Here is a 15,607-nt window from a genome sequence, read left to right as displayed (position 1 = left end):
TAATCGGGCAAGGGTGGAACTTGGGAAAAGTCAGAATCTGCAGCCTTCTCTCTAGTAATAACCCACCGGCGGGTGGGGTGGGAGGTGCAGCTGTCGGCGTCCGTTACCTGAAGCATGTTGAGAAGTAGGCTCCGGAACTTGGTCCCCTCCACCATGAAGAGCGCCATCTTGTCGCAGAGCTTGGCGGCCGTGAAAGCAAAGCTGCGGTCAGACACGGCCTTCTGGTAGATGGTGCGGACGATCTCCCCCAGCATCTCCTCGGAGTTGGTCGAGTTCTGGGCCTCCTCCATGAAGGTGGTGAGCTTGGCATCCACGTCGCTGCTGTTGTTTCTCATGCTGTTCAGGATCTCAATCAACTTGTCCATCTTGTTCTGCTGAGGGTTGGTGGTCTCCACGGCCACTTCATCCTGGGCGTGCGGGAGACAAACCGAGTCGCGCCTGAGTGGAGCCCAGCTTTCTGCGGAGGGGTGGCCAGTGGAGGGGGGGGTGCCACCCTCAGAAAGGACCCGCCCCACCTTCTAGAACCTGAGGTCTGATCCCTCCGGGAATGTCAACCTTCACCATGGACCCTGGGGCCCCAGGCTCTCTGCTGACCCTTATCTTGGCCCCTGTGACACCCTGGGTGGACGCTTCTTGTGAGCTACAGCTCTTACCCAGGATTCTCATATACACTGGCTTTGCCTCATACACATTAAATATCTCAATCTAGAAATGATTTAATGGGGCTCATAAAAGATGAAATAAAATAACAGATAAGGAATTGGGCCAAGAGAAAACGAGGGTAGGAACACTAGGTCAGGAAGGAGGCAGCATCCAAAATGCCTGCTCTGCTGGTTAAAGGTGCCCATGGCGTGGCTACCTTGTCCTCCAGACCTCGGCTCCTTCAGCCCGAGGACCATCATGTTCTCTGGGTGTGGGGATCCCGGTGACACGGCCTTGGCATTGTGTCCCATGGAGACTGTGCTGGCTTTTTACAACAAGCACTGCACACCGAGGACTCCTTCAACGTGCCACGAAAACAACTCGAGGAGGGAAACTTCAGATAAAACACCCTGCACCCTTGAGTGGTTTCACTACAACTGGGACCAGACCTGCGCTGGGGGAGGAAGCAAATGGCATTTGATGTCTCAGAAGGATAGACTGGCGGCCAGGAAAATGGCTGACTTAACTGCTGGGATGTGAGACCAGGGTTAAAGGGCAGGCTCAGGGACATAAAGGGAAGCCCCATGTTGGCCCTTCCAGCATCAACAGAAGAATCCAGGGCTGGGAGGCTCAGACCCAGGTCCTAGAACCTGCTCTCTGTCTCTAGCTGGATGGCTCTGGGAAGTGGTTTCACTCTCTGGGCCTCATTTTCCTCCCTGGTAACATGAGGAGGTTAGGTTAGATGGTCTATAGCTTCCCCTTAGCCCTGCTATTGCTTAAGCACATTCCTCCTGGTCCAGGAGTCCAGGAGGCCTCACCTGAGGGCAGTTCTTGAAGCTGAAATACAGGCACTATCGATCTACCTTACCTGTTCTATCTCCCCCTTCCTTCCCCACCCCAACCCTGTGGGCCCCAAGGCAGGAATAGTGGTCGGTATGTATAGAATAACCCCTCGAGGGTCTTCACACAGCTTATGGCGTTCGATCTGCAGTCTGTCTGCAACGTGGATAGTATTATACCCATTTTACAGATGGGTAAACTGGGCAGGGGGTGTGCCCAGAGAGGTTAGGTGACTTGCCCAAGGCCACCTAACCAGTCAAAGGCAGAGTGAAGACTGAGCTGGTTTGCTGGACTCTAAAACCCATGTTGTTTCCTCTCTGTGGCACTGCGGTTACATTCAGTAGAGCTGGAGAGAATTAACAATCCTCTCTCCCTGGCTGGACTGCAGCAATCTGTTCCAGAAGCTCTTCAGGCAAAGACCACACACTGGCCATCACTTGGGAAGCTCTCCCAGGCTCTTATCTTTGGGACGTAAGGGAATGAGTGAGGCTTTCCTCCAGGACCTCACAGCCGCCCGTCCCACAGGGAGCAGTGGGTGGGGGCCCGGGGCTGTAAGGATGCCAGCAGCAGCATGTCACCTTCGAGAACTGATCAGGGAAAAGGTCTGACCTGCCTTGTCCTGCCTGAGTGTGGACCTGGCCTCGGAGGTGAAAGGTGGAGGAGAGAAGGCCGTAGAGAGATGCCAGGGAGAAGCCCGGAACTTCGAGCTCTGCAGAAGCCCCAAATGGAGGACTCCGTGGAGGAAAGCTGGGGGCAAGTTGGCCTTTCTTGGGAACAGCTCCTTTCCAAGGTGACCTTACCTGCACCCCTGGCTGAGGACGGGGAGCTAGGGTGCTCAGAGTGGACTTAACGATGCCAGGGACAGAGATCCAGCCCTTCTCTGGAGGCTTGGGGCATCTCTTCCTGAATTTGTGAACTAGGCTTTAGAGACCAGGGCCAGCAGTAGGGTGAGGAATGTGAGGCTCCTGGGGAGCAAAATTTAAGGAGGCCCTCCTTCTCAGGGCTGTGCCAGTGCAGGATGGGCATCTGTGTGATGCTGAGAGTGAGCGCCTCCTTAAATTTTGTCCCTTAGATCCCTCCCTACTGCTGATTGGTGAAGGGGGGGAGTGGCAAGGCTGAGGCCAGTCTGCTGCACTCTGCCCAACTCACCTTTGCTCTCCCCTGGCAGGGAGCGCAGCCTGGTACTCGCCTTCGGGAGAAGCATTCTTACGTTATAGGCTCTGTGTTTTCCCTAGATGCCCTTTAGCACTAACAGGGCAGTATCTGCCACCAGATAATGCTGGAGGGAAGAACCAGGCCTTCTCTGCCCACCTCCCATCACCTGGAGGCACATGCCTCTTCCTCCCCTCCCTTCTCAGGCTGGGGGCTGGTACCGAGTGTTCACCCGGGACTCTTGGAGGATGGAATGTGCTGGAGGGGGTTCACATGCAGAGCTGGCCATGGGCCTGCCGTCTGGTGGCTGGGGGTCCCTCAGGCAGCATTGACCAGGTGTGCTGGGGCCACATGAGCCTCCCTCCACGAGGCTCCCCAGGTCCGCAACCCTGAGCCCACCTACCAAGATGCCTACCTCGCGCTGTCCTCCCTGATGCAAGAGAACAAGGAAAATTCAATTACCGGTACCTTTTCTTTCAGCCTTCGCCGCAGCCTGTCTTTGGAAGACTGGAGCAGGGTAACTTTGGGCCGCTCCCCACTGCGCTCGGGAATAATACTGTCTTTACGCTTTGTCTCAGCCTCTGGACCGCCTGGCTGCAGCAGGGGCAGCCTCTCGGAAGCCACTGGGGCCAGGGCATCAGGGCTGCAGGGAGGCTCGAGGCTGCTGTGCCCGGCATCCCCCAGGGCGTCCTCGAGTTTGGGGCTCTCCATGGTCACGGTCTCTTTGGCACTGCGGTGGGCGCCTGCCTCCCCCTTGTCGCCTGGTGGATGCTTCATGTTGCTGTGATGCCAGCGCCGGTTCTGGCTGTAGCCGTGATGGGTGGACCTCCCTGAGGGGTGGGGCACTGAGCCCCCCTGGTAGGATTTCTGGTGGTCCCTGTTGTGTTTGGCACTGCCTGGTGGGTGGTCACCGTGCTGTTGAGGCTTGTTCCCTCCTGGGGGTCTCTGCTGCCGCCTGCAAACCAAAGGGGAAAGACAAAGAGGGTCACTGGGGCCGCTGGCCAGGGTCCCTGTGTCCAAACATTAGAAGGAATTTATTTATTCATTTTTTCAATACCCTTAACTGAAGGCCTCCTGTGCACCAGGCTTTGTGATGGGGCTTGGGGATACTAGCAGAGAATATGACACACAGGTCCCTGTGATTATATAGGATTTAAGTCAACCCTTGACTTAAAATAAATATTTTATTCCCTTATTAGAATATGCGTTAGTACACGTGTAGGGAACAAAATTAAAATGACAGAGTATACAGTGAATCCTCCTGACTGTCCCCAGACACCCAGTATGTTTTCTTGAAGCAGCCATTATCATTTTGTGAACATATTCTATGCATGTTTCAGGAAAGATATATACACAGACCTGCATCTGATAACAACTATCCTGTTAATGACTTTTTAACCATCATGACTCATGAAGAGTTATACCATTTGTTACACAGCCTTTCTTTGGGTACGCTGACATTTCTGCCCCCAAACCCACTAACAAAATATGCTATAAGAAATTGTTACAGGCAGAATCGTGTTTCTCTCAAATTCATATGTTGAAGCCTCAACCCCTAGGACCTCAGCATGTGACTGCATTTGGAGATAGGACTTTTGAAGAGATGATTAAGTTAAAATGAGGCTGTTAGGGTGGGCCTTAATCTAATTTGACTGGTATCCTTATTATTATTATTATTTTCGGCCGTGCTGCATGCCTTGCGGGAACCAGGGATGGAACCGGGGCCCTGGCAGTGAAAGCACTGAGTCCTGACCACTGGACTGGCAGGGAATTCCCATGACTGGTATCCTTATAATAAGAGGAAATTTGAATGCACAGAGACACCAGGAATGCGGGTACAGAGAAGAAATCCCATGTGAGGACACAGCCAGAAGGTGGTCATCTACAAGCCAAGGAGAGAGGCCTCAGAAGAAACCAAACCCAATACCTTGACCTTGGACTTCCAGCCTCCAGAACTGTGAGAAAGTAAATTTCTGTTGTTTACCCACCCGGTCTGTGGTATTTTGTTATGGCAGCCCGAGCTGAGCAATACAGAAGTGATATTTAACATGGTGGTTTTAGGCAGACAGGCTCATCGAGTTTTTTTTGACCATTTCAAAGCAGAGATTATCATATGGAACAAATTTGAGGTGTACATCACGGGACAAACCCCAAACGTGCTGATTTGAAGACTAAGGGAGAGCAAGGGGGTGGGGGTATTCTGAGGACCCTTCAGTCCAGCAGCTCAAGGGCTGCTTCCATCACTGAAGCACTCCTGTGTTCCACCTCTGTTTCACCCTCATGGTGTTTTCCATGCCATAACCTTATTTGAAGTGCATTTGGAGAACAGGATAACCATGAGCCTCTCAAAGTTGTCAAGCCAGTGAAGAAGTGGAGAGAAGACGTTACATTCTAGGGAATGAGGCCCCTGTCCCAGTCTGTGATCCATCTCTTTGGCAGGTACAACAGAACTTCGCTGCACTGCATTTCATGAACAAATTACATTTATTTGCTCTAAAATTATTATTACTTATCTAAACTCGATTTCACTGTTCACTTGATAAATTTTTTTTTATTAATTTTTATTGGAGTATGGTTGCCTTACAATGTTGTGTTAGCCTCCACCACACAACAAAAGGAATCAGCCATACACATACAGATATCCCTTCCCTTTTGGACTTCCCTCCCATTTAGGTTACCACAGTGCACTACGTGAGTTCCCTGTGCTATACAGCATGTTCCCATCAGTTGTGCATTTTATACATAGTATCAATAATGTATATGTGTCAATCCTAGTCTCCCAGTTCCTCCCACCCCACCCCTTTCCCCCTTGGTAGCCATACATTTGTCCTCTAAGTCTGTGTCTCTATTTCTGCTTTGCAACTAAGATCATCTATACCATTTTTCTAGATTCCACATATACACGTTATTATACGATATTTGCTTTTCTCTTTCTGACTTGCTTCACTCTGTATGACACTCTCTAAGTCCATCCACATCTCTACAAATGACCCAATTTCATTCCTTTTTATGGCTGAGTAATATTGCATTGTACATATGTACCACATCTTCTTTATCCATTCCTCAGTCGATGGACATTTAGGTTGCTTCCATGTCCTGGCTATCGTAAATAGTGTTGCTACGAACATTGGGGTGCATGTGTTTTTTTGAATTATGGTTTTCTCTGGGTATAGGTCCAGTAGTGGGACCATATGGTAGCTCTATTTTTAGTTTTTTAAGGAACCTCCATACTGTTCTCCATAGTGGCTGTATCAATTTACATTCCCACCAACAGTGTATGAGGGTTCCCTTTTCTCCACAACCTCTCCAGCATTTACTGTTTGTAGGTTTTTTGATGACAGCCATTCTGACCAGTGTGAGGTGATACCTCATTGTAGTTTTGATTTGCATTTCTCTAATAATTAGTGATGTTGAGCATCTTTTCATGTGTTTGTTGGCCATCTGTATGTCTTCTTTGGAGAAATGTCTTTTTAGGTCTTCTGCCCATTTTTTGATTGGGTTGTTTGCTTTTTTGATATTGAGCTGTATGAGCTGCTTGTATACTTTGGAGATTAATCCTTTGTCATTTGCTTCATTTGCAAATATTTTCTCCCATTCTGAGGGTTGTCTTTTCATCTTCTTTAAGGTCTCCTTTGCTGTGCAAAAGCTTTTAAGTTTCATTAGGTCCCATTTGTGTATTTTTGTTTTAATTTTCATTACTCTAGGAGGTGGCTCAAAAAAGATGTTGCTGTGGTTTATGTCAACGAGTGTTCTGCCTATGTTTTCCTCTAAGAGTTTTATAGTGTCTGGTCTTACATTTAGGTCTTTAATCCATTTTGAGTTTATTTTTGTGTATGGTGTTAGGGAGTGTTCTAATTTCATTCTTTTACATGGAGTTGTCCAATTTTCCCAGCACTACTTATTGAAGAGGCTGTCTTTTCTCCATTGTGTATTCTTACCTCCTTTGTCATAGATTAGGTGACCATATGTGCGTGGGTTTGTCTCTGGGCTTTCTATCCTGTTCCATGAGCTATATTTCTGTTTTTTGTGCCAGTACCATACTGTCTTGATTACTGTAGCTTTGTAGTATAGTCTGAAGTCAGGGAGCCTGATTCCTCCAGCTCTGTTTTTCTTTCTCAAGATTGCTTTGGCTATCCGGGGTCTTTTGTGTTTCCATACAAATTGTAAAATTTTTTGTTCTAGTTCTGTGAAAAATGCCATTGGTAGTTTGATAGGGATTGCATTGAATCTGTAGATTGCTTTGGGTAGTATAGTCATTTTCACAATATTGATTCTTCCAATCCAAGAACATGGTATATCGCTCCATCTATTTATGTCATCTTTGATTTCTTTCATCAGTGTTTTATAGTTTTCTGAGTACAGGTTTTTGCCTCCTTAGGTAGGTTTATTTCTAGGTATTTTATTCTTTTTGTTGCAATGGTGAATGGGATTATTTCCTTAATTTCTCTTTCTGCCCTTTAGTTGTTAGTATATAAGAATGAAAGAGATTTCTGAGTATTAATTTTGTATCCTGCAACTTTACCAAATTCATTGATTAGCTCTAGTAGTTTTCTGGTGGCATCTTTAGGATTTTCCCTGTATAGTATCATGTCATTTGCAAACAGTGACATTTTACTTCTTCTTTTCCAATTTATATTCCTTTTATTTCATTTTCTTCTCTGATTGTCGTGGCTAGGACTTCCAAAACTATGTTGAATAGTAGTGGTGAGAGTGGACACCCTTATCTTGTTCCTGATCTTAGAGGAAATGCTTTCAGTTTTTCACCATTGAGAATAATGTTTGCTGTGGGTTTGTCATATATGGCCTTTATTATGTTGAGGTAGGTTCCCTCTATGCCCACTTTCTGGAGAGTTTTTATCATAAATGGTGTTGAATTTTGTCAGAAGCTTTTTCTGCATCTATTGAGATGATCAAATGGTTTTTATTCTTTAATTTATTAATATGGTGTAACACATTAATTTGCATATATTGAAGAATCCTTGCATCCCTGGAATAAATCCCACTTGATCATGTTATATGATCCTTTTAATGTGTTGTTGGATCCTGTTTGCTAGTATTTTGTTGAGGATTTTTACATCTATGTTCATCAGTGATTCTGGCCTGTAATTTTCTTTTTTTGTGATATCTTTGTCTGGTTTTGCTATCAGGGTGATGGTAGGCTTGTAGAATGAGTTTGTGAGTGTTCCACCCTCTGCAATTTTTTGGAAGAGTTTGAGAAGGATTGGTGTTAGCTCTTCTCTAAATGTTTGATAGAATTCACCTGTGAAGGCATCTTGTTCTGGACTTTTGTTTGTTGGAAGATTTTAAATCACAATTTCAATTTCAGTGCTTGCGATTGGTCTATTCATATTTTCTATTTCTTCTTGGTTCAGTCTTGGAAGGTTGTGCTTTTCTAAGAATTTGTCCATTTCATCCAGGTTGTCCATTTTATTGGCATATAGTTGCTTGTAGTACTCTCTTATGATCCTTTGTATTTCTATGCTGTCAGTCGTAACTTCTCCTGTTTCATTTCTAATTTTACTGATTTGATCCTTTCCCTTTTTTTCTTGATGAGTCTGGCTAAAGGTTTATCAGTTTTGTTTATCTTCTCAAAGAACCAGCTTTTAGTGTTATTGATCTTTGCCATTGCTTTCTTCATTTCTACTTCATTTATTTCTGCTCTGATCTTAATGATTTCTTTCTTTCTACTAACTTTGAGTTTTGTTTGTTCTTCTTTCTCTAGTTGCTTTAGGTGTAAGGATAGGTTGTTTATTTGAGATTTATCTTGTTTCTTGAGGTAGGATTGTATTACTATAAACTTCCCTCTTAGAACTGCTTTTGCTGCATCCCATAGGTTTTGGGTCATCATGTTTTCGTTGTCATTTGTTTCTAGGTATTTTTTGATTTCCTCTTTAATTTCTTCAGTGATCTCTTGGTTGTTTAGTAGTGTATTGTTTAGCCTCCATGTGTTTGTATTTTTTACAGTTTTTTTCCCTGTAATTGATTTCCAATATCATAGTGTTGTGGTCAGAAAAGATGCCTGATATGATTTCAACTTTCTTAAATTGATTTGTGACCCAAGATGTGATCTGTCCCGGTGAATGTTCTGTGAGCACTTGAGAAGAAAGTGTATTCTGCTACTTTCGGGTGGAATGACCTATAAATATCAATTAAATCTATTTGGTCTATTGTGTCATTTAAAGCTTGTGTTTCCTTATTTATTTTCTGTTTGGATGATCTGTCCATTAGTGTAAGTGGGGTGTTAAAGTCCCCCACTAATATTGTGTTACTGTTGATTTCCCCTTTTATGGCTGTTAGCGTTTGCCTTATGTATTGAGGTGCTCCTATGTTGGGTGCATAGATATTTACAATTGCTATATCTTCTTCTTGGATTGATCCTTTGATCATTATGTAGTGTCCTTCCTTGTCTCTTGTAACATTCTTTATTTTAAAGTCTATCTTGTCTGATATGAGTATTGCTACTCCAGCTTTCTTCTGATTCTCATTTGCATGGAATATCTTTTTCCATCCCCTCACTTTCAGTCTGTATGTGTCCCTAGGTCTGAAGTGGGTCTCTTGTAGACAGCATATGTACAGGTCTTGTTTTTGTATCCATTCAGCTAGTCTGTGTCTTTTTGTTGGAGCATTTAATCCATTTACATTTAAGGTAATTATAGATATGTATGTTCCTATTACCATTTTCTTAATTGTTTTGGGTTTGTTTTTGTAGGTCTTTTTCTTTTCTTGTGTTTTCCACCTAGAGAAGCTCCTTTAGCATTTGTTGTAATGGTGGTTTGGTGGTGCTGAATTCTCTTAGCTTTTGCTTGTCCGTAAAGCTTTTGATTTCTCTCTTGAGTCTGAATGAGATCCTTGCCGGATAGAGTAATCTTGGTTGTAGGTTCTTCCCTTTCATCACTTTAAATCTGCTCTGCCATTCCTTTCTGGCCTGTAAAGTTTCTCTGAAAAATCAGCTGATAACCTTATGGGGATTCCCTTGTAAGTTATTTGTTGCTTTTCCCTTGCTGCTTTTAATACTTTTTCTTTGTATTTAATTTTCGTAAGGTTGATTAATATGTGTGTTGGCATGTTTCTCCTTCAGTTTATCCTGTATGGAACTCTCTGTGCTTCCAGAGAACTCTCTAGAACTTCTCTCTGGGAAGTTTTGACTATAATATCTTCAAATATTTTCTCAGGCCCTTTCCCTTTCTCTTCTTCTTCTGAGACCCCTATAATTTGAATGTTGGTGCGTTTGAGAGGTCTCTGAGACTGTCCTCAATTCTTTTCATTCTTTTTTCTTTCTTTCTTTTTTTTTTTTGCAGTACGTGGGCCTCTCACTGTTGTGGCCTCTCCCGTTGCGGAGCACAGGCTCTGGACGCGCAGGCCCAGCGGCCATGGCTCACAGGCCTAGCTGCTCTGCAGCATGTGGGATCTTCCTGGACTGGGGCATGAACCCGTGCCCCCTGCATCGGCAGGCGGACTCTCAACCACTGCGCCACCAGGGAAGTCCCATTCTTTTTTCTTTATTCTGTTTGTCAGCAGTTATTTCCACCATTCTATCTTCCAGCTCACTTATTCATTCTTCTGCCTCAGTTATTCTACTGTTGATTCCTTCTTGTGTATTTTTCATTTCAGTCATTGTGTTGTTCATCACTGATTGTTTGTTCTTTAGGTCTTCTAGGTACTTGTTAATCGTTTCTTGTATTTTCTCCATTCTATTTCCTAGATCTTGGATCATCTTTATTATCATTACTCTGAATTCTTTTTCAGATAGCTTGCCTATTTCCTCTCCATTTATTTGGTCTTGTGGGATTTTACCTTTCTCCTTTGTCTGCAGCGTATTTATCTGTCATTTCATTTTGTCTGAACTACTGTATCTATGGACTTCTTTCTGCAGGTTGCAGAGTCGTGGTTCCTCTTCTTTCTGTTGACTGCCCGCTGCTGAGTGAGGTTGGTCCAGGGGCTTGTGCAGGTTTCCTGGTGGGAGGGCCTGGTGCCTGCACTCTGTTGGGTGGAGTTGAGTCTTTTCCCTCTGATGGGCAGGGCTGTGTCAGGTGGTGTGTTTTGGGGTGTCTGTGAGCTTAGTATGACTTTAGGCAGCCTGTCTACTGTGGGTGGGGCTGGGTTCCTGTCTTGCTGGTTGTTTGGTGTGAGGTGTTTAGCACTGAAGCCTGCAGGCAGTTGTGTGGGGCTGGGTCTTGGTATTGATATGGACACCTTCAGGAATGCAGGTGCTGATTAATATTGCCTGGGCCCAGGAATTCTCTGTTGTTCCGGCATCCTGGACTCTATGTTCCTACCCTGGAGGCCCAGGCTCGACCCCTCTAGGTAGGTCTCTGGACCTGCTGTGGACACCGTGAGGCCAGCTCAGACCCTGATTTGGCCTGATTCCTGTGTGTATTTGTCCACAAAGTCCAGTGCTGCGAAGGCTAGACTGGTCTCAGATGTTGAAACACTCATTGTCTATTCAGGTATTCCACAAATGCAGGGTTTACCCAGCCAATCTTGGGGATTTAATTCACAGCTTGTGCTGCTGCATAGAAAAATTTGCCTCTCTCTTCCTTTGTTGTATCACCCTTCAGGCTCAGTTTTGTTTTGTTTTGTTTTGTTTTGTTTTTTGCGGTACGCAGGCCTCTCACTGTTGTGGCCTCTCCTGTTGCAGAGCACAGGCTCCAGACGCGCAGGCTCAGCGGCCATGGCTCATGGGCCCAGCCACTCCACGGCATGTGGGATCTTCCTGGACCGGGGCACGAACCCGTGTCCCCTGCATTGGCAGGCGGACTCTCAACCACTGCGCCACCAGGGAAGCCCCAGTTTTGGGTTTAACCCCACCTCTGCCTGTGTGCCACCCTCAGGCATCTGATCCTTGCCCAGGTGAGTGGGAGCAAAAGCAGCAGCTGCTTGGAGCCCACTTGGGTACTCCCAGTACCTGCAGTGGTAGGAGCTGGTGTATGGGAGCATTGTTGCCCCTGCCCCCTGTGCGTCTCTCAACAATGATGCCTTGCTTTCCAGGCAGACCCCGCTTCATCTAGGGGCATTCCTGGCCATGCGTCCCCTCAGTCCTGTCCCTTCTATTGTATCTGCATGGCCAACTGCGTTTCTCTCCCCAGGTCTGTTCTTCCAACCCCACGCTTCAGCCCTCTGACCCTGCCAAGAGTCCCCTCGGTGGACTCTTGTCCCAGGCAGGGGTGCCCAGAGCTGATTCCCAAGGAGGTTTTGGGGAGGGCGGTGCAGGCAAAGATGACCCTGGCACGAGGGGCGGGCGGGCCTGCTCTGGTGGGAGCCCCTCCCAATGCCCACAGAGGCAGAAGAAGCGGATGGGGAAGGGGTTTATAATGGCAGCTCCGCCCCTTGTATGCCATGCTACTATGACGCCTTGCTATGGTGTCTCAGGCTTTTTCCACAGACTTTCCCAGTTGTGGTGCCCCTTGCTCCTGTCCCTTCAGGCTGTTTTCTCACAGCCAAGAGCTGTCCTCTCCCTGGCTCTGCACTCCAAACCCCTCTTTCTAGCACCCAACTCCCCTTCACAACAGGTGACTCACGATTCAGGCTGGAATGCACGGAGCTTCCGTCTAGATCATGCGTGCGGTTCTTACTTTGTCTTGCCTTCCATAGACCATCTGCAGTGCTCTCCTTTGATCCCCCAAAGTTCCTTTTCTGTCCCAGCTCATTTCCCCTCCATGAGGGAGTCTTTCTTAATGTGGGGACCTCTCCCCACCTTCAGCTTCTTGCCAGGGTTGCTGGTCTCTTTTTTGATTCTTTTCTTTTTTTTCTTTCATTTTTGTAGGTGTCCAAAGTCTACCACTACTGTTCAGCAGGAGCTCTATGGGAATTATTCCATTTGTAAATGTGTTTTTGACGCACTTGTGAGGAGCGACAAATTCCGCATCCTTCTGTTCTGCCATCTGGACCGAGGGGCAATAATTCTGTATCTGTGAAAATTTGGGGGTGTCTTGGGTTGGGGTTATATGGATCATTTTCCCATTAAAATTAATGAAAAATTGTTCATTGAAAAGCTTTCCTTTCTACCGATATCAAATGTTGGTGAGGATGTGGAGAACAGGGAACCCTCGTGCACTGTTGGTGGGAATGTAAATTGGGGCAGCCTCTGTGGAAAACGGTATGGAGGTTTCTCAAAAAAACAAAAAAATAGAACTACCACGTGACCCAGCAATTTCACTCCTGAGTAAATACCCGAAAAACCCAAAGACACTAATTTGAAAAGATACATGCACCTCAGTGTTCATATCAGCATTATTTACAATTTCCAAGATATGGAAGCAACCTAAGTGTCCATCAACAGATGAATGGATAAAGAAGATGTGGTACACACACACACACACACACACACACACACACACACACACAGAGACACAGACACACACAATGGACTACTACTCAGCCATAAAAAAGAATGAAATCTTGCCATTTGCAACAACATAGATGGACTTGGAGGGCATTATGCTAAGTGAAATAAGTCAGAGAAAGATAAATACTGTATGATATTGCTTGTATGTGGAATCTAAAAAGTACAACAAACTAGTGAATAAAAAGAAGCAGACTCACAGATACAGAAAACAAACTAGCGGTTACCAGTGGGGAGGGCAGAGGGGCAATATAGGGGTGGGGGAGTGGGAGGCACAAACTACTGGGCGTAAGATAGGCTCAAGGATGTGCTGTACAACACTGGGAATATATCTGATATTTTGTAATAACTGTAAATGGAAAGTAACCTTTAAACATTGTATAAAAATAAAAAATTAAAAGAAAAGCGTTCCCTAAGTGGCAGGGTTTTCAGGGGGAATTAAAGTTGTTAAGTGAGAGACAGGTGTATAAGCTTCTTTTTCTTTCCACACAAACAGTAACTTACAACCCACTGTATATTAGAAGTAGAAATTAGTATGTTTCTGGAGGGAAATTTGACAATTGGTTACAAAAGCCTCTAAAACATGTAAACCACTGGACCTTGCAATGTATCCACGTGTGACAACTTATCCAAAGGAAATAATCAAAGCACAGGGATGTAGGAATAAGGATATTCATCTCAGCAGTGTTTAGAACAGCAGTGAAAAACGGACCGTGGAGAAATTAAGAACATGGTGAAAAATTCACTCTGTAGCATGTGTTGTAATACATGCAGCATGGTGCTGTTTTTTAAGGCAAGTATGCATATGCATAGAAAAACTGGAAGGATACACACCAAAATGCTAACAGTCATTATCTCTAGGGGATGGGATGAGGATTTTTCTCTTCTTTTTTGTGTTTTCTAAATGAAGATAAATTTATTTTTCTGAACTTTCTATTGTGGGATAATTATAGATTCAAATGGAGTTGTAAGAAAGAATACAGAGAGATCTTTTGTATCCTTTACCCAGTTTCCTTCCATGGTAACATCTTGCAAAACTATAGTTCAAGATCACAACCAAGATTTTGACACTGATACAATCAAGACAGAACAGTTCCATCACCACCAGGATCTTCCATGTTGCCCTTTGATAGCCACATTTACTTTCCTCCCACCACCTCCTCCTTAGCCTCTGGCAATAACTAATCCAGTCTCCATTTCTACAATTTTGTCATCTCAAGAATGTTATATACATACAGTATTTAGCCCAGTGGGACTGGCTTTTCTCACTCAGCATAATTCCCTGGCGATCCATCCAGGTGGCTGCATGTATCCATAGTTGTTCCTTTTTCACTTCTGAGTAGTATTCCACGGTGTGGCTGTATCAGTGAGTTTAGTCATTTACCCACTGAAGGACATGTGGGTTGTTTCCAGTTGCTGGCTATTGTGCAGACAGCTGCTGGGAACATTTGTTTACGGGTTTTTGTGTGGACATAGTTTTCATTTCTCTGGAATAAATGCCTGCAAGCACCATTGCTGGGTCACAGGGTAGTTGCGTATTTAATTTTTAACGAAACTGTCAAACTGTTTTCCAGAGAGGCTGTACCATTTTACATTCCCAGCAGCAATGTATGAGAAGTTTTCAATCATTATTTCTTTGGGTCATTTTTCAGTCACATCCTTTTTTTCCTCTACCTCCCGGATGACATATCTGTTAGATTTTCAGTTATGGTCCCTCAGGTCTGTGAAGCTCAGTTCATTCTTTTCAGTCTGTTTTCTCGCTGTTGCTCAGACTAGATCATTTATATTGTTCTATCTTCCAGGACACTGGTCTTCCCTTTGTCCCCTCCATTCTGCTGTTGAGTCCATCCATTGAGTTTTTTATTTAACTCAAGTTTTCATTTGATTCTTTGTTATATGCTGAGACGTATTTTTTCATTTGTGTCAAGTGTGTTCCAAATTGCTCTTTGAAGCGTTTTTATGCTGATTACTTTAATATCTTTGTCAGATAATTCTAATATCTCTTGTTATTTTGGTATTGACATGTATTGTCTTTTTTCATTCAGTTGAGATCTTTCAAGGTTTTGGTGTGACAGAAGATTTTCAGTTGAAAGCTGGACATCTTGGTTATTATGTTACGAGACTCTGGACTTAATCAAACCTTCTGTTTGGCTGGCTTCCTCTTACCTTGGCCCGATAGTAGAAAGGGCTGTGCTGCCTTAATACTGTGGGGTCGGGGGAGAAGTCAGGTTCCCCACTGGGTCTTCTCTGACAGAGCAAAGGGGGTCCTCTTTAATGCTGGGCACAGTGGGGGGTTCTGGTTCCACACACAGACACCTCCTCGGCTAGGAGGGGCAGGGTGTCGCTCCCCACATGGCCTCCACTGACACAGAGGGAGGGGTGCTCAGTGACCTCCAGGGTTGAGTCTCAACTCCCCACCCAGCTTCACTGACACCAGCCTGGCAAGGTTTGGGTGCCTCGTCACAGCCTGGCAAAGGTGGACTCTCAGCCCCTCGTTTGGCCCTTACTGGCACGCGTGGGGTGGAGCCAGTTGTCTCTAGGGCGTTTGCCTGAAGTAGAGCAGTTATTGTCTAAGAGTTTTCTGTCTTGAGAGTCCGCCCCTTGCCTGGTTCTTGGGCTGCAGAGGGAAGG

At 45.2% G+C, this 15,607-nt stretch overlaps 1 protein-coding gene across 7 annotated transcripts in view; it reads right to left on the bottom strand.

Moving 5' to 3' along the window:
• CTIF (cap binding complex dependent translation initiation factor) overlaps positions 1-15,607 on the bottom strand; it is a 308,311-nt gene that overhangs the window by 94,335 nt on the left and 198,369 nt on the right. For 6 of the 7 annotated variants that reach the window (XM_073790706.1, XM_073790703.1, XM_033837729.2 and 3 more), the window contains 2 exons: positions 3,097-3,589; positions 108-407 (listed from right to left, as the gene is read on the bottom strand). In XM_073790706.1, coding sequence (XP_073646807.1) covers positions 108-407; positions 3,097-3,589 — 793 coding nt within the window. The remainder of the gene's footprint in view (positions 1-107; positions 408-3,096; positions 3,590-15,607) is intronic. The other variant, XM_033837730.2, reaches the window with a different exon arrangement.

This window comes from Tursiops truncatus, chromosome 13, assembly GCF_011762595.2.
Source record: "Tursiops truncatus isolate mTurTru1 chromosome 13, mTurTru1.mat.Y, whole genome shotgun sequence".
Lineage (NCBI taxonomy): Eukaryota > Metazoa > Chordata > Mammalia > Artiodactyla > Delphinidae > Tursiops > Tursiops truncatus.
This window is presented reverse-complemented; position numbering and strand designations above follow the sequence as displayed.